General features: G+C 34.8%; 1 protein-coding gene across 1 annotated transcript in view; it reads left to right on the forward strand.

Moving 5' to 3' along the window:
• The window catches only part of CDH10 (cadherin 10), a 173,986-nt gene that overhangs the window by 140,618 nt on the left and 13,688 nt on the right, over nt 1–19,680 (forward strand). Inside the window, exons 6-9 of the mRNA XM_032337712.1 lie at nt 6,923–7,110; nt 8,864–9,117; nt 13,607–13,743; nt 18,943–19,064. Coding sequence (XP_032193603.1) covers nt 6,923–7,110; nt 8,864–9,117; nt 13,607–13,743; nt 18,943–19,064 — 701 coding nt within the window. The remainder of the gene's footprint in view (nt 1–6,922; nt 7,111–8,863; nt 9,118–13,606; nt 13,744–18,942; nt 19,065–19,680) is intronic.

Consider the following 19,680-nt stretch of genomic DNA (forward strand, 5'->3'; position numbering starts at 1 on the left):
TATATTTTTATCCCCAGGGGTACAGGTTTCTATTTACTTTTGTAGGTTTTTATTTTCTGTCAGTTTGGGGCTTGTACATTTTTAATAACTTCAAATGTATATTTCTATCTCAATTTATGATCCATAGTTACTGTTTTTCAGTTGAACTGAGTTACTTAGTTTGCATTGCCAGAAGCCTGATTTAATGTTTTTTAATCAACTAAATTATTATATTATTGACGATCAAATTTTCAAGATGATGGACAGTAGTAACAAGTTGATTTTTGTGTTTTTCTATGTTCCCATTAATCTGATATCTCAATTTCTGTCTGAGGAAATCCTAATCTTACTTTCCTTTCCATTCCTACAATTTGGAACAGCAAATCTCCAAGAAAATTTAGCTCACCTATAGAAAACTCTTGTGACCAGCATTTGGGCACGAGGGTTGTGTTTCATGCTGGTGGAATAAAATTCTAGACCTTTTCAGAGACAACAATTAAAATAAAAATAAAAATACAGCTAGTTTCTAAGTATGAATTTATAAAATCAGTTTTAATATTATAACAATATGAAAATAACAATATGAAATAATTTATTCTATTATAGTACAGGATTTCCCTTTAGGCTGTAAAAACTTAAGGCGAATATTATAAATCATAACATCTACATTCCTTTTGAAGGATACAGATGTTTTATTTTTAAAACAAAGATCAATTAGCAAATTGCAAGACTATCACTTACTGTTATTTCTATTTTTATATCAAAGGTATAATTAAGTTTCTTATTTCAAATACAAAGAGTTACCTTCCTTTGGCTTTTTGACGCATTTCACATTATGAATCAAGACTTATTCCATTTATTATATGTCTTTGAATACCACATAATATCCAAAATTATGGTTCTATTTCTATTAAATAGAGCAAGGACTTTGAGATATAGCTGATTTTAGGGCTTGGTCAAAGAAAATATAAGATGAACCTGTAACGTTTTGTGATGCCAGATATTAAGGGAAGGACTCAAAAAAAAAGAAAAGAAAAAAGAAAAGAAAAAGTGATGGGGCACCTGGCTGGCTAAGTTGGTAGAGCATTTGACTCCTGACTTGGAGTTGTGAGTTCCTCCCCATGTTGAGTGTTGAAATTAGTTTTAACATAAAGTGATGGAGCCATGTTGAAAAGACATCATAAACAACTGAAAAGATCACCCACGGAAGAAACCTGTAAAAATTTACACAAAGCAATATATAGGATATTAGTGGATTAAAATACACAGTATAAAATAAAATGTCCTTGAGTGTATACTGATTAAAATGTATACTAATATTAATAAATAAATGGGGAGAAGGAGGAACTCTTCCTTTCAGGAGAATTCCAAGTAGTAAATGTGAAAAGAATCAACAAAATAGAAAATCATCATTAGAAAATCACAGTATTAATTACTGCAGAGGAGATCACTGATCAGTACTAAAACTGATGGGCAGGTTTTTGAGGAGAAACAATATTTGCATAATTTTACAGTATACTTCCCAAGATATGCACTCATTATTTTAAAAATTGCTTATTAATAATGGTGGAAACTGACAGAAATACCTTCTTAACTGACAGACTGACATCATTTGCTCCCTGATATATGATACACTGAGAATAGATCATTTCTGGGTACTGTTGACAAAAATGGAAAACCTCAATCTAATTGAGAAAATATAAGACAGTCCCAGATTGAAAGACATGTTACAGAGTAACTGACCAGTATTCCTTAAAAGCGTCAAGATATAGAAGATATTGAAGACAAGGAAAGACTGAAAAGTTCTCACAGATTTGAGGGAGTAGGAAAACATGACCACCAAATGCAAAGCAGGATCTCTGAAAGGCTCTATTTATTTATCTATCTATTTATTTTGAGGGGATTTGGGAGACGCAGATGGAGAGGGGAAGAACAAATCTCAAGCAGACTCCGTGCTGAGTGCAGAGCCAAATGCAGGGCTTGACCTCATGACTCTGAGATCCTGACCTGACCCTAACTCAAGAGTCAGATGCTCAACCGACTGAGCCACTCATACACTCCTCTGAAAAGGCTTTTAGGGAAAAGCCGGTGAAATCCGAATTGGAATTAGTTAATAGTAAAGTGATTAAAACAACATTTTCCAAAAACTAAGCTCACATGTGTTGGTGAAAACTAACTCAAAATGTTGGTGGGGCGCCTGGGTGGCTCAGTGGGTTAAGCCTCTGCCTTCGGCTCAGGTCATGATCTCAGGGTCCTGGGATCAAGCCCCGCATCGGGCTTTCTGCTCAGCAGGGAGCCTGCTTCCTCCTCTCTCTCTCTGCCTGCCTCTCTGCCTCCTTGAGATCTTTGTCAAATAAATAAATAAAATCTTTAAAAAAAAAATGTTGGTAAATGTTGGTGGGTCAAAAATTTTAAAAATGAACTTGCTAAATGTTATGCAATTAGGTGTGGTGGATCTTGAATCTTAATCCACACTATATAACCATGGACTCTTGTCTGGTGCTGGTATCAGGGTTATATTAATCTCAAAATGAGCTCGGAAAGAGTCCTCATTTTTCTTTTCTATAGGAAAATTTACATAAGAACTGATAATAAGGAATTTTCGGCTTCATGAATGTTCCTTAAAAATATTTGAGCTGATAAGGGTGCCGGGGTGGTTCAGGGGGTTAATCCTCTGCTTTTGGCTCAGGTCATAATCCCAGGGTACTGGGATCCAGTCCTGCATCAGGCTCTCTGCTCAGAGGGCAAAGACTGCTTCTCCCTTTGCCCCACCTCCCCACTCATGTGTGCATGCTCTCTTTCTCTCTGTCTCTCCAAAATAAATAAATAAAATCTTTTAAAAAATATTTGAGCTGCTAGTATTTAGGAGGAAGGATCATTTAAAATCATATATCATATATTAAATTATATTTAATCATGTATTAAATTGTATTTAAAACCATACTTTATTTCCTCTTTGGTAGCATTGGTATATTTTTAATTTCTTTAGGAATTTAACAGTTTAGCTAACTAGTTAATTTTATTGACATATAAGTGTTCATAATATTCTCCAATCTTTTAAGCTACATTTTCTGTAGTTGCATTTCTTTAAAATAATTCTTAATAGTTTTTGCCCTTTCTCCCCTTTCCATGAACCATTTTTGTCATATATATTTATTTTGACAGTTCTTTAAAAAACTAACTTCTGACATTTTTATACACTTGTTTCTGTATTTGTTTTCAACTTGTTTTTAATTTTAATTACTTCCTTCTTTTTCTTTGATGGTTATTATGTCTTTCTTTTCTAGGTTCTTATGTTTAAGGCTTAGCTCATTAATTTCAGCTTGTCTTTTTTTTGTATAAAAACACATAAAGTTGTAAATTACCTTCTCTAAGTAGAATTATTTTTCCTGCCCCATGGTTTAATTTCTTTTCACTCATTTTTCAATTATTTTTCGGTCTCTATATTTGTTTCTTATTTGAACCATTTGTTACATAGGAATTACTTTTAGTTTTCTTTTAACTTTTCAGGACTATAAGTATTTAGGAGTGCTCTTCTTCATGTTAACCTCTGCTTTAATTGTAGCATGGTCAGAGAGTTGATACTGATTTGTTAAAATTTATTCAAACGTCTAATAATTTAATTCTTGATCAAATGAGATTCAGTGCTTAATGTCTGCTTAAAAAAAAAAAAATCTAGGGGTGCCTGGGTGGCTCAGTGGGTTAAAGCCTCTGCCTTCGGCTCAGGTAATGATCCCAGGGCCCTGGTATCGAGCCCGGCATCGGGCTTTCTGCTCAGCAGGGAGCCTGCTTCCCCCTCTCTCTGCCTGTTTCTTTGCCGACTTGTGATCTCTCTCTCTCTCTGTAAAATAAATAAATAAATAAATAAAATCTTAAAAAAAAAAATCTATATTCTCTAGGTGGTTTGTGGAGATTTAATATATATATCAATCAAATCATTCATATTATTTTTATTTATTTTGTTAAATATTCCATATATTCCATATTCTTGGTCTAGTTAACTAATCATTAATTGAAAATAGTTCTGGCTATATTTCACATCTCTCTAGATCTGAGAATAGATAATCAAGATACTGAAGATTTTATCAGAAAACAACTTTGAGGGGCGCCTTTGTGGCCCAGTGGGTTAAAGCCTCTGCCTTCAGCTCAGGTCATGATCCCAGGGTCCTCGGATCAAGCCCCACATCGGGCTCTCTGCTCAGTGAGGAGCCTGCTTCCCCTCCTCTCTCTCTGCCTGCCTTTCCATCTACTATTGATCTCTGTCTGTCGAACAAATAAATAAAATCTTAAAAAAAATAAAAAAGAAAGCAACTTCTATAGATATTATAAACTAAATAATGAAATTTAAAAAATTATTCCAACATCAATACTAAGTGCTTTCAGTAGAGCAGTGATATTATTTTTGTATTTTAGAGAAGTTATTTCTGCTACAATATAATAAATTAATCGAAGTGCTGCTTCTATAAAATTTAATTTTTTAAAAGAAAATTCTTGCAGTAAATAGGTTGAGTTGATGATGTTCTGCGATAGAGGCATAGTGAAATAGATATTTTCAAAAGAAAGAGTCAGAGGCAGCCAGGCAAAGAGTTGAAAATCTTAAAGTCAAAATAAGAAAAGTCAAAATAAGAAAAGCATAGTGTTTCGAGAAACCTAAATCTAAAAAAGACCAGTGTTGTAGAGAATGTTAATTAAGAGAGTGGATGACAGGACAGAGAAGCCAATTTATGGAGGACAAGCTTATGTATGTTTTATTTTAAGTATAATGGGACCAATCAAAGAAGTTTGAAGCTCTGAATAAGTATCTGTAAGAGCATTGTTTTCAAAATGATACTATGGCCACAGTGTGTGATGAGAGTATCTGAGATTTGATTGGATTTAGTCGAGTAAAGCTGTGGGTAGGTAATTTAGAAAGCTTCTCATTTATCCAATACACAAATCAGTATATAGTGGCTACTACATTTAAAGAAATAGAAAGAGAAAATAATGGCAGAAAAATACCAAGTCCCTGTTTTGCATTACATCTTCATGGTACATAGAAATAAATAAGTAAATAATATAACAACTAGCTGTTGCAAGTATTAGGAAGAAAATAGGATTTTTTCAATATGGTTGCTTTTTTCAGTAAGGTTAGTGATGAAAGCTTCTGAGGAGGTCACGGTTGAGTGGTCGTCTGCTGGAAGAGAGTGAGAGCCATCTCAATATGCAGGGACAGGGACTTCTAGAGGAAACAGCAAAGGTAGAGAGCCAGTAAGACACTAGCCAAGGAATGAATCGAGAGTTGCTTTTAGTAACATGTTATCAAAAATAGATGGAGAGGAAAATGTTAAACAAACAAAAAAAGAACAGGCTGAGACTAATTGGGGTGTTGCGGAAGCCACGTCTTACTGATGTCTTCTAGGAAACAACTTTCCAAACTGAGCAGATAGAGGTGCCTGTGTGAGGTTGTTAGGGCTGCCATAACAAGGTGCTCCAGACTGGGTGGCTTGAACAACAGAAGTTTGTTTTCCCACAGATCTGGAAGCTAAAAGTCCAAGATTGAGGTTCAAGAGCAGCAGGGTCGGTTTCTTCTGAGGCCTCTGCTTGGTTTCTAGATGGCCATCTTTTCCCTGTGTCTTCACACGGTCTCGGTCTCTGCTCTGTGCCTGTGTCCAGATCTTCTACTCTTGTAATGACACCAGCCATATTGGATTAGAGCCCACCCTAATGACCCTATTGAATCTTAATTACCTCTTTAAAGACCCTGTCTCCTAATGCAGTCACATTCTGTGGTACTGAATGGGGGTTCTGGCATCAGTATATGAATTTTGAGGAGCACAACCCCCAAACACTTACTGAACACTCTAACAGTGCCATTTCCTCAGATCTGATAAATTGTATTGTGATTACGAGAGGACAGTGGGGGAAGAATTTCACGTGAGTGAAATAGCTTGTGAAAAACATAGATATTTAGGAAATTAAGTTTTGACAAGCACACTTTGAAATGTCCAGCATGGCGCAAATCTTTCAGAGAAGTGACTAAAGGAAAATACACTGGGAAAGATACACTCAGGCGAGAGCATGACTAGCTAAGAGGTCTGGGCTTTATTGTGTATATTAAGGAGAATTACTTAGGGTTTATGAGCATGAATGTGCTATAATCAGAAGTGTGCTTCAGGTCGATTAATCTGTCAGTAATATGTAGTTTACGATCAGGTGTTAGAACATAAATCTCATTAGCAGTAGAGGTTGTTCCCACTGGAAGCACATCTAGGTACACTAGAGGCTTAGCTAAATTCTCGTTTTGCTGTGGAACAGAGAGGAGTTTGTCAGAATTGAGTGTTTTCACAGTGACACCGTGAAGGGCCTCCTTGTATTTCTCCTACAGACTACCCTTTGTTTCTCCTGTCACAACTGGAAAATAGGATTCCTCTCCATCACAGCTGAATTCATGGAATTTTGTAATGTTCTGTCTTTCAGCTCAAATAACCTAAAGGTAGTTAATAACTAAATACAACAAAGGAGAAACAATGAAATTTAAATATTCACTGTATATCCTGAGATTTGTTGTGATGGTAGAAGCAAACATAGGTACCTCCCCGCACTCAAAGCTGATCTCTAGTTATTTGTGCAAATGCAAAAAAAAAAAAAAAAAAGAAAAGAAAAGAAAAAAGAAAGAAAGAAGAAAGACAATGTGCTCATTTTCAAACCAGAATTCTTAACACTCTTAGAGATTGGTACTCAGTATTTGTAATAGGCACAGACCCAAGCCTCCCAAATTCCACTTTTTCCATTCCTAGACCTTAATTTAATGTTATCCACACTGTGTGTATTCAACTCATTAATTAATCAACATTGATGTAGAGCTCTAGATTTGGAATGTTTTCTCATACACAGTTTACTCTTGAATATTCTATTGAGATATCTCTTCCTCTCTCCTCCTCTCCCTTTTCTATATATTTTGCAGACACCATCCACCTCCGAGTTCTCGAATCTTCCCCAGTTGGCACAGCTATTGGGAGCGTAAAAGCAACAGACGCGGACACGGGGAAAAATGCAGAAGTAGAGTACCGAATCATTGATGGCGATGGGACTGATATGTTTGACATCATAACTGAGAAGGACACACAGGAAGGCATCATAACTGTGAAAAAGGTGCCCAGCCTCTGTATAAATAAGCACCTGCCCATTTAGCAAATAAAGATTTCATTATGTGCTCTCCACTCACACATTATCCATTAGGAGATGTCAGGATCAGTCCTGATGTGATGTATGTCGTGCACAAGTATGAGAAACATAAAGCCAAAGATCTTGGACATTCTGACCAAATACTTTTGTTGGTTGAAGCACGAAACCCAAGTTCTTACAAAGTTTAAAAGACAAATTAATAGATGCGTGACTCTATTTCTGAATCACCTGAATAAAAGCCCCCTCCCCATAACAACTTATATTCTGCAGCAAAAATCAGTTAATAGCTAATAACGGCAATATATCATCACAGTTGGAGGCATAAAAAGTAGCATGCCGTCTATGCAGATGTAGGAAGCAATAATTAGAGTTGCTAATAAAAAGAGACAGTGTATTCTGGAAGATAATTTAATTGTTCACATTTTCCCTTCTGCTACATAAATTAAACTTTTCTGCTAACATATGCTCAGTGATACAGTTTAAAGGTAACTAGTTTTGTTTTGTTTTGTTTTGTTTTTATGGTAGAGTCAATACCACCATTATAAGAAAAAAATAAAGCCCAGGGAAAGATCCAAAAGAAATGTGCTACAAATTCTATTCCACGAAGTAACTACTGAAAACACTGAATAATGGCGAAACTATCCAGAAATTCTGTTGCAAAAGCCAAGATACACAACCAAAGGGTTTTAAATGGACGGTGACCAACAAAGGACGATGTGGCTTCTTTGTTGGTTTTCATGCCTGGAAAGTAATAGTAATGCAAATAGAATCTACAGTTTATCAGATTTAAAAAAAAAAAAAGGAAGGTTGAAGGACTGTGAATCAACAATGTCTTTTTTTCTGTTAACAGAACGTACCTTTTAGAGGCGTGAGAGGGGAGGCGCTTGATTTTATATTTGTGAAGGTTAAACTACATCAATATTTAAGTTCCAGAATTTTGTTTCATAATGTAACCTAATTACTAAGTTTTTCTCTGTTCTCTTTACTCAAGGTTTTCCTTATCTTCGGTGTTTCCTACAACTGTTGAGAGTTTTTTGGTTTTTTTTTTTTAAGATTTAATTTATTTATTTGACAGAGATCACAAGTAGATAGAGAGACTGGCAGAGAGAGGAGGAAGCAGGCTCCCTTCTGAGCAGAGAGTTGATGTGGGGCTCAATTCCAGGACCCTGGGATCATGACTCGAACCCAAGGCAGAGGCTTTAACCCACTGAGCCACCCAGATGCCCCAACTGTTGAGAGTTTTATATTAGTTTTCAAAATTTTATAGTTTATGTAGTACCATGCCATTAAACTGAATGGAAATATCACAACATAAACATAAAAAGATAACTGAATTTTTTGCTTACAAACATTAAGCAGTAGCCAACACCTCAGCCTACACACATGCACACATAAACACAACACGGTGTCCTAGCCCATTTTTTTATAACTAGTCACCACATTGTAAGATAGGTTTTAATATCCTTTCCAATGGGTCCAAGATTTAAAATCTAATTTTCCTATGTTCTGAAGTATTACACATTCAATCCATAAAAAGTAAAAATTGAACCCTATCCAATATGTAAAGGTTATATTACTATTTTTTATTGCTTTTAATTATTTACACTTAATGAACAACCTGACAGAACTCAACCAGGCTTTAAAAATCACAGTGTGACTTGAAAGGAACATATAATCCAATTTCCCTCACTCTAATTTGATGATTTACTTATTTATACAGCCTCTTGACTATGAGAGCCGAAGACTTTACACTCTGAAGGTCGAAGCAGAAAATACCCATGTGGATCCACGTTTTTATTACCTGGGACCATTTAAAGATACAACAATTGTAAAAATCTCTGTAGAAGATGTGGATGAACCTCCTATTTTTAGCAGATCGTCCTACCTGTTTGAAGTTCATGAAGATATTGAAGTAGGGACGATCATCGGAACTGTAATGGCAAGGGACCCAGATTCTGCTTCTAGCCCCATTAGGTAACTATGTCTATGTTTCAGATGAAAGGATGGGAATTAAAATAAACCTAGAGATCATGAAATTCTATTTATAGCATTTAATGCAGTGAAATACATGAGTCTCTCCTTAGCTCTACGTGAATTTGAGGAGCACAGGTGTTTGAAGTAAATTGTCTCTGAATGTTTTGGGACAAGGCAGGCATAGCTTTGTCATTTGGTCCAGTTTAAATCATGCATTTTAGCCTAAAACCTAGCTTGCATCATCTGTCTGTCTTTTTAAGGTATTTGTTGTCCTGACCCGGGTACAGATAAAGGGCTCTGTGTCAGCTGTGCACTTACAGTGTAACCAATTCACTTTATTTGTGCTTTCAGTTAAATGAATGAAACTTAAATGATAAGTTGAGAGTTGTAACAGTTAAAAGAATATAATTACAGCACTGTCACAATGCAGTTAAATTACATTTTAGAAACTCATCTATACTCCTACCATCAAAGAAGGGAAGGTTTTGTTCACTTGTTTCTGTTTTGGCTGTATCAAAAAATATTTCTAAAAAAATCAGAGCATTCCAGAAGATCACAGTAATTTCAGTTTTGTGTGTGTGTGTGTGTGTGTGTGTGTGTGTGAGTGTGTGTGTGTGTTTTGGTTTTTTCTTTTGTTTTGTTTTGTTTTTGATTTGCTTTCTTATGGCAGCTTAAAAATGTATGAGATATGAATAAATATACAAATGAGAAAGACTCAAAAGTTTTTATTGACATCTGTTCTATCATTTTAAAGAAATACAGAGATCTATATATAATATTGACCATCAAAATGACTGTTCATTTTAAACTGTTAGTGCATCACGTGCTTTGGATTTCATTCCCGTCCCTGTTCTCAACAGGTTAATTTTGTCTCCTCGTTGTTCCACATGGACCAGTCAAGTTAGAGTTTAAATGATGGTTCACAATTTCCAATCACACTCTTCTCTGATTCCTAAGAATACAGCAGCAGGATGTAGAGAATCTCTAATTTTGTATGCCTCGTGACTCTAACTCAAGTTCAAGTTAAAAGTGCTATAGTTTCTGCCACGTCTTCCTTCAAGTGAAGTCATATCTTCTATATATTAAAATTACTATTTGACTTATGTAATTTTATCTAAATATTTTCTTTTTGTTCATTTTTTTGTGTTTTTTTTTTTTTAAATTCCAATGCGGTTAACATGCAGTGTTATATGTTTCAGATGTACAATATAGTGATTCAGCAGTTCCATACGTTAGTCAGTGCTCATGAAGACAAGTGTATTCTCAGTCTCATCACCTGTTTCACCCAGTCCCCAACCAGCTCCCCTCTGGTAATCATCTGTTTGTTCTCTGCAGTTTAGAGTCTGGTTTTTTTTTTTGTCTTTTTTGTTTTGTTTTGTTTTTCTTTCTCTCTGTCTCTGTCTCTCTCTCTCCTTTTCTTTGTCCTTTTGTTTTGTCTCTTAAATTCCACATATGAGTAAAATCATATGGTATTTGTCTTTCTCTGACTTACTTTGTCTAACATTATACTCTCTAAGTCTATCCATCCACGTAGAGCATCACAGGTTACATACATGGTAATGATATACAGCTCCCAGCTGCCAGCATGACTTCCCCATAATTGCCTCTTCCCCAGTCCATTTGTCTTCATTGAAATTGCTGTATTGCTTGGATTTTTTTTTTCCCTTTGGATCTTTTATAGAACCAATATACATAATTTTACCTATTCAATACTTACCAAACATTTTCCTGGCATAGCTCCTAAGAAACTTTAGCAGGCTGTGTGCTGTGTTCCTGGTTTTAAAGTGGCCTTTTTTTGGTGAAATATACTATTTTTTAAAAAGAGTTCAATTTAAATCCAGTGGTGTTATAAAGTGACAATACAAAGATACTCTTCACACAATGAAATAGATTTTACATCCTCTTATAGACTGGTGGTTATTATACATCAAAATATGTCTGTGAATCTTTGAAACAAAAATAAAATGTTTAATCAGAATGCAAATCTAAGGGAAGAATCCATTTACCTATACTATATGGTAACAGAATTAATGCTTACTAATGACAAAATCTATGCCAAAAATGTTGTCATATAATTGAATTTATGCTGACTTGATGTAGAAAATGCAATTGAATATTTTTAGGTGTTAATAATGGTAAAACCAACTGATATAAAAACAGGGATAAAATAGCTTTAGTAATGCAATGTATTTATGGGATAGATAATATAATACTGGGCATATTATAAATTGTTTACGTCATATTATAGATGTTAATGCGTTAATCAAAGGAATTTACTTAAATACTTGTTCTGGAAATGATCTAAAAAGGAAAATAAAAATTAGCACACATAATTTGCCAACAGAGAACTGGAAAATATAATTATATCATGTTTGAAAAAGAACCAGGGTTCCTCTTTATCTTTAATATAATTTTGCATAATCCTCTAAATTGTGTCTTTCGTTTTCAAACTAAATTATAAGAAATAAGACAAAACACATATAAGATGATTTGACAAGGACAATAATGCTTTATATTGATTTCTATATTGCAACTTCACATCATGTTTCTATAGAAATGAAAAAAACTTATTTGCCAAAATACCAAGGAATTCAGTTGTTCTTTCTTTCGTTTAACAAATATTTGTGGATCACAGTATCAGATATTAACATATTTCTCAAGAAGTTCTCAGTCTGTTAGGGAAGACGACCCAGTATGAGAAATAATGTTCATTGAGTGCTGAATATACTTCAAGAATGTTACTTGTTTTTTTCATGCTTGATTTCCTGTTTGAAATGTAACTCACATTTTGATGTTGAAATGAATTGCTAATACAATGTGGTAAATGGTACACTTCGATACTACATTTAGAGATGAGTGGTAAAAGATACTTTGGGAGGGAAGGAGACAAATAAGCTTCTACTTTAGGTAATCAGGAAACACTCGAAGGAGAAGGTAAATTTATGTTGAGTCTTTCAGAAGTAAAATAATTTTGTCAACTTGAAAGAGAATTTGTGAATTATTCCAGAGATTCGGTGTTTTGGAAGCTTATGTGTGAAGCGTAAGACATGCAGTTTAAATGCAAAACTGAGTTTATATTGTATTAATAGAGAGGGCTAGGGCTTATTAAGGAGATTTGTTAATTACTAGTCTGTTCCAGTTAGAACTGATTTAAAATAAGAATCTAAATTAAGCAGTCCTTCAAAGTAGAATCACATTAGCCGTACTGATGGCTTAAGTTGTTCTTCTAATGCAATTTATTAAAAACCCAGCATAAGGATTGTACATTTCAACTGATTTTTAGAACAGGTTTGGAACATTAAAAGAGAAAAGAGTTTTATGGCACTTAAACATTATTTTGTATTATTATTCAAAACCACAATTTAAAAATAGTATTTCATGAAGATTTCCTAATGTAAGTGACAGTTGGGGCTTGGGAAAAGATATGCCATTACTGAATGTTACTCTCAGACTTGTCATCTTTGTTTTGCTTTACTTTTATTTATTTTTTTTTAATATGGAACATTAAATGTTACTTGAGGATTATGCTTGCTAACCCAGGGACTATAAAGCATTTGTAAGCCACCAGGATTGTGAAGTGGCGGGAACTGATGAGGTGTATAACTATTTTAAACCTTGCCTGACAGTCTCCTAAATAATGGGATTTTATCCTAACTTTAGCAACCTGATTGATAAACCTGACTTTAGAATGATATCCAACACAATGACTTCAATCAATTTGCAGCATAGTTGGTTTCTTATACATATGCTAAGACTTTATTTATTTTTTTTACTAAGAGTTTACTTGGCACAAATGTATGAAAACTCCAACCCCAACTTTTCTGTTTTTAAAACATCTTTAGTTAAAATGTGTACATTTTTAAATGATATATATGGTTAATAAACTGAAGCTACATGAGTATCATACCATGGAGTTACTAAACAGCATCATAAATTGATAACATACTAGTCTGTTGAAACTAATGTTGACTCCAATTTTATAACTATGAAAAAGACTTTGCTTCTGGGAATGCTTTTTTGCATTTGATCCTTACAGTAACTCCTTAACAGAATTTTCAGCTTCTAGGTAAGGTCAGTCGGTAATATAGCCATCTGTAATGTCAACTACTTTGTGAGAAAAAAAAAATACTTCCCAGTCAGTTGAATATGGCAATAGATAGTGATTTAATAAAGCAAATATTCAGAAGGCCATCATTTTAAATGCTGAACAAAGTGCCAGCTCATGCCTTGGAAAGAGGAGGAAGATAGAGATTTTGGGCGGTGGGGAGGGTGGGGGTGTTGGGGAGTAGGAGGGGGTTTATCCTGTGTGTTTGTGTGTGTGTGTGTGTGTGCGTGTGTGTGATAAATCGATGAAATAGTCTTCATTCTACATCAGTATTGTATATACTCCTATGAAATTATTACGTTACTATGTGTGTGTTTACATTACACCATTTTCTCCTACAAATGTTAATATTGCTATGTATTTTGCTTCTCTTTCTACACCCAGATTTTCCTTGGATCGCCATACAGACCTTGACAGGATCTTTAACATACATTCTGGAAATGGATCCCTTTACACATCAAAGCCCCTTGACCGTGAACTATCTCAATGGCACAATCTTACTGTTATAGCTGCTGAAATCAGTAAGATGAACTTTATGTATAAAATATTTAACATATATTAGGTTTTATTTCATATTAAAAATAATTTCTTCTCAGTGCACCTGGGTGACTCAGTGGGTTAAAGCCTCTGCCTTCGGCTCGGGTCATGATCCCAGGCTCCTGGGATTGAGCCCCGCATTGGGCTTTCTGCTCGACAGGGAGCCTGCTTTCTCTTCTCTCTCTCTATCTGCCTCTCTGCCTACTTGTGATCTCTGTCTGTCAAATAAATAAATAAAATCTTTAAAAATAATAATAATAATTTCTTCTTATTATACATATGAATTGTAATTTTAATCTAAGGTTTTAAAATGCTTCAAACTAATACTACACTATATATTAACTAACTTGAATTTAAGTAAAATCTTAAAAAAAAAGTATAAAGCATTGATTTCAAGAAAAAAAAAAGACTTCTCAACATCTATAATTCTTTTTCAATAGTTGCCCTATATACTGAGGGATAGTTGTAGGTAGACCAAATCAACATTTAATATTGTCTAATAAAAATTATCTAAAAATTGGACCTAAAGATATCCTTTTTTGGGGGAAAGTATATGAATTAGATTTATTACATAGACACTATAAATTAAAATGTATGCTAAATGCGGGTGTGTACCATTTAACAACAAACATGTAGGTAAGTATTATTTCTTCCTCTTTACAGGTGAGGAAACCCAGGTATTGGTAATAATAGCTAACATTAAGCACTCTATGCCAGGTATTATGCTAGGAATTTTATATTAATTTTATTCTAGTAATATTCTTACTGACCTTTTTTCACAGAGGAGGAACGAAGGATCCAGAGGTTTTGGTACCTTGCCCAAAGTCACCATGCCAGAAGTAGTAAAACTGAGATTTAAAACTAATCCTTCTCTTTCCAGATCCAATACTGAATTCTACACCTAATTTACAGAATTTTATCCAAGTAATAACAGTCAGATCCAGGATTCAAAATCATATCTGTCTCTAATTGCAAAGGTTCTTGCCCATTTAAGGACTTGCCGCATAATTTGGGGGGGGGGCATTATAAGACAAAATGTCAGACGTCTTGCTCAAAAATGACTAAGACATTTAACATGGGAATAGCAGAGCCTTAAAATAAGCATGGGGCCCTTCTTAGAGTGAAGCCCTGTGCAGCGACTCAGGCCTGTGCAGCCACTTTGTCCACTCAGGCAAACTTGTTCAGGTCTCTACTTCCTGTGCTGTGATTTACTGGAATGAAGCAACTCTTTATTCTAAAAAGAAGCATTAATTAGGGACTGAATGATGGTGAAAAACTAAGCCTATAAATTCCAGACCTGAAATACGAAGCCGAATTCACAAACACGGATCAAGGTCAAGTTATTTGAAGCCACCATTCCAGGATTTGGAAGGCAGAGTAATGGGACCAAATCTCCAAAAGTCTCAGAAAAATGGAACGAGGCTGGACTGATCATTAACAATGAATTCAAAGCTTCAGGATAAAATGGTAGATTTAGCTTTCTCCTTAAATCTGGCTCTGAAATACTGATTAATTCCACCATCCAAATGACCCAGTTTTTCCGTAGTCAGATATAAATGGCTGTGTCTTTTAAGGGTGACTGAAGAAATTTTTTTTGTTTTTCTTTTAAGGAAGGCTTTTTTCTTTCTTTTCTTTCTTTCTTTCTTTCTTTCTTTCTTTCTTTTTTTTCTTTTTTCCCTATTATCTATCTCCATGTCACCGCAGTTAGATGTGTCCAACAGGGTCCAATCTGATCATTCCAGCATCATGGTTGTCTGTGCTCTCTGCTTGATTCAAGATCCTAATTCAAGCCTAATGAGTTAGGAATTGCATTTTCCATTTCAGATACTTTGAGAAATTTAAGTTCTAAAGCTAGTTGAAGTAATTACAATTCTGTAAAAAGCTAAGCCAATTACGTTCTTCTTTTTAAGAACTAAACCTATTTTTTGCCCGTAAGTGAAATCAATTTATGGAGTAACTGCTGGAAATGCGTACCTGCCAAGCCTCAAGCAGTCAGAAGCCTATTATGCTGTTCTGGGCATTAAATGGATAAGGGAGAAAGGGAAACAGCATATAGGAAATTGTTTTTACTAGATTTTAAGCCCTGGGTTTGTGGTAAGTGTGCACTACACCAAGCCCTAAGCAGGGCAGAATGAGGTTTAAATGTACTTCTTACCAGTGCATTTTCAAGCCCTGCCTCTAACAGTTTAATTCTACCTTCCACAGCATGATCACATCCTATGGCAAGGGCCACCTCAGGTGAACATTTTGTGCATTACACCATGAAACAACTTCTCTTTTCCTTCTTCAAAAATATTTTTTAAATACCATTTGGAGAATTAAGAATTTAAAATTAAGGTCACAGGTGGATCGTTGAAATCCATAATGAGTTTCTCTCACCACATCTGAAAACTTGACTATAATCATTGCAATACGTTCTGAGAACAGTAGAGCAAAGTTTATGACCAAAGAACTCCATTATCTATGCCTAGTTCCTTGAGAGTGGAAATTCTTGCCCTAAGCAGGTAGAAAAGATACATCTTTGCAAAGGCTGGGATTTCTAGATAACGGTTTAAGCTTTTGTTTTCTTGGATAGGGCAAAGACCGTGAATAGATCGGAATGCTTTCACATTCTAAGGTCCTTTATTGCTGATGCATTCTTGCTAGAGGAGAGTGTGCCTGCAGGACTTTGAAAGAGAATCGGGTGGTAAATATTCCAACTACCGTTCCCTATGATGCTTCATGGAATGCTTTATGTTTTTACTGCGATATCCACCAGTAAAAAGATTAGGGTGAGCACTGTTGTTTGAACAGGTGATTCTAAGCCTAATGTTTTACAAACACTTTTATCCTTGTGGATTTAGCTTTTGATTTGAAGAGACTTTTTGAGTGATTTGTAAAGCTGGAGAATCGTCATTTTGTGTCAGGGAAAGGCCTGACAGTGTAGTTTTCAGATCTGACATTGTTCTGCTTCTCCTGACTTCTAGCAAGTGTTACATTGATGTCAAGACAATGGAAAGAAAATATTTTGCTTGGGTTCACCAACTCTATTAGGTGAAAAACCACATGCTAGAAAATACAGAAGAATCATACCTTCCTATTCATACCCATAGCAACGTCATAGCTCTAGTAGATGGTGAATTCATTTGTGACGAACACTTTGTAGGTGAACTCTGGCTATTTGCAAATGGTTTAGGACTAGGTGGGTTAGAGAAAGAATGGAATAGAATTTTTCTTCTTTTCTTTTTTTCTCTCCTTTCTCATTTTTTACTGCTCCCCAAATGTATGAACTGTAGGGAAATTAGTTAACGTATTTTTTTATTGTGTGAGTGCTTTGTGTGAACCGACACAACGTAAACTCTCAAGCAATGTAAGATGCAAGAGGTATCACAGTGATAATAAAGATGATTTTAATAGTTGACATATATTGAGTGTTTACCAAGGAACTAATACCTTGATAACAGTGTTTGATAGTTTTCATGCATTAATTGACTTAATTTTTCAAATAACCCCATAGATTAGAAGTTCTATGTTAGTTTCTAACTGGGTAAATTGAGGCATTTGAGAGATGGAGTACATTGACCGGAGGCACACAATGAGTGAGTGGTGAATCTGTGATTTCAAGCAATTCCGTTCTACACCAGGGTCTGGAATCTCCAACCACCTGATGTGCTAAGTAGTAAACAATAGACACTACATTAGCAAATGGGAAATCAGAACCTAAGAATGGAATATACGTGAGTGATAAGACTGGAAAGGAGTGTTAGAGGATGCATTTCTCTTCAAGTTTCTCTTGAAAAAAAGAAGGCAGATAAAGACACTTCACACGGATTTATAATTCTGTCTGCCTTCCTTCATAACGACTCAACCTTGTAAACGTCCCTGCTGAGTAATCAGTTCTTCCACATTATTTTTAAAAGTGCTGACTTCATTATTTTACTAACAGTGTAATTACATGGAGAGAAAGGAGGAGAAATAAATTATTTTGCATGGTAATAACCTCCCTATCTGTACAAGACAATACTTTCTTACCCTTGTATACGAAAACTCTATAGATTAAAATTAGCAAGTCAGATACATTTCACAAAGGTAAATAGTACGATCCCTAAGCCATGTTAGTAGAGGCTGTTTAATAAGATTGCTATTGTCCCTCACTCATGTGTTATTTGTTTTGTTTTGCTTTGCTTTTAGCTACTTACCTCTTTCTCCTTTTCCGTTGATCTTCAGTTTGACTTTGCTGAAGTCCACACAGAAACTGAACTGCACCCAAAGACTAACCTTCGGATATCACAAAAGCTGATAAATATAACCTGAATTTATGATGTCAGGACACTCTCAGATACCAATACTAGTGCCTAGAAAAGTCCTTTTGTGGAGAGTATACAATTCTGACTAATACGAGGGTGTTACCCAAGGCTAAGCTAAATAGACATTCATATTTTAAAATTCCATTTACAAATCAAGACAATTTTTAATGCATATTTTTATGTGAACACTTGGATGCTTTTGATTTCAATATTTGTAGCAAAAAAATCATGATTATTATACTGTATGTCACTATTGAGCTAATTTTATTATACAAAATTGAGCCTGGATTATTGAAGTAATACTGATAACAATTAATGAAATATTCATGTGCTTATATTTTCCTGTGAATTTTCACCAAACTTGTAAAATTAGTAGCTATATATTAAAATTTCCAAAAGGGGAGTTCGGAGTAGCCATTGGACCACATTTTCGTGATTAAAGTTGTCAGGAGGTTAAGTTGAAATATAACAACTCCCACTTAGGAGCTAATGAGCATGGGCGAGTTAATAGTTTATTTAAAATTATTTCTTCATCCAAAAACTCAGTAAAGCTTAATATAATACTGCATGACAAATATTTAATAAATACTTGTTCTTATTTTACATATTTGGACTGTAAAGCCACAAATACAAAACAAACTCAGTTACACTGGATTGTGCTTTTTAAAAGATTTTCCAAAATAATACTAGTTCTCTTGAGGCCAATAATAACTGAATTTATGACTACTTAATTAGGCTCTGTAGTAATTTTCTTTATTGTATTTGCTCATTATGTTGGCAGAATGAACACAATGCTTATTTTTATGTGAGCACTTAGTATCCACAAGATACTTATATAAATTAAACCTTGTGCACACATTTGTCTTCCTAAACAAATTTTTCTTTTCCCTTTTCTAGACAATCCCAAAGAGATGACTCGCGTGGCTGTTTTTGTGAGAATTTTGGATGTTAACGACAACGCCCCACAATTTGCTGTGTTCTATGACACTTTTGTTTGTGAAAACGCGAGACCAGGGCAGGTGAGCACCCATACAACTAAAAGCTTCAGAAGATTTTAATGGCTTATTAAATGTTTTCCATTCCCAATCTTAAGAAGAATGAGTAAACAGAGATAAAAATGTTCATATAAGTCCCAGTAATATTAAAAAATAAAAAAAGGCTGATAAAATTTTAGGGTTCCAAATGACCCTATAGCTTGTTTCACATTTCTTTCGTGAAGTTCAAATGAAAGTATATCATTGTTGCCACAAAAGTCAAGATGTAGGAAGAAATAACTTTCACTTTGTAAATTTTCACAAACAAAACCAGGAAAAAAAAAAAACCCTCTGCTATTTCTCTAGGTAAATACTGATAACCGCTAGAAGAGGTGGGAGTTGGAAGTTAGGAGAACACAGACACATGGGATCAGCAAAACAGTGCATCAGTATTCCAATGTATGCAAATGCTTTCAAAGCAGGGCTGCAGGATTCACTCCTTAAATTTATACTTGTACTTCATCATTATAGCAACACTTAGAGTGCTTAATGACTTAGTTTTCCTCCTTTAGAACATTCTTCCTACATCAGCTTTGTTTATAACTCTTTAAGTCTTTTCCTCAGTGGACTCATTTTGTTGTTTGAAAAGCTCCAGTGTATA

This window comes from Mustela erminea, chromosome 3 (assembly GCF_009829155.1).
Source record: "Mustela erminea isolate mMusErm1 chromosome 3, mMusErm1.Pri, whole genome shotgun sequence".
NCBI lineage: Eukaryota > Metazoa > Chordata > Mammalia > Carnivora > Mustelidae > Mustela > Mustela erminea.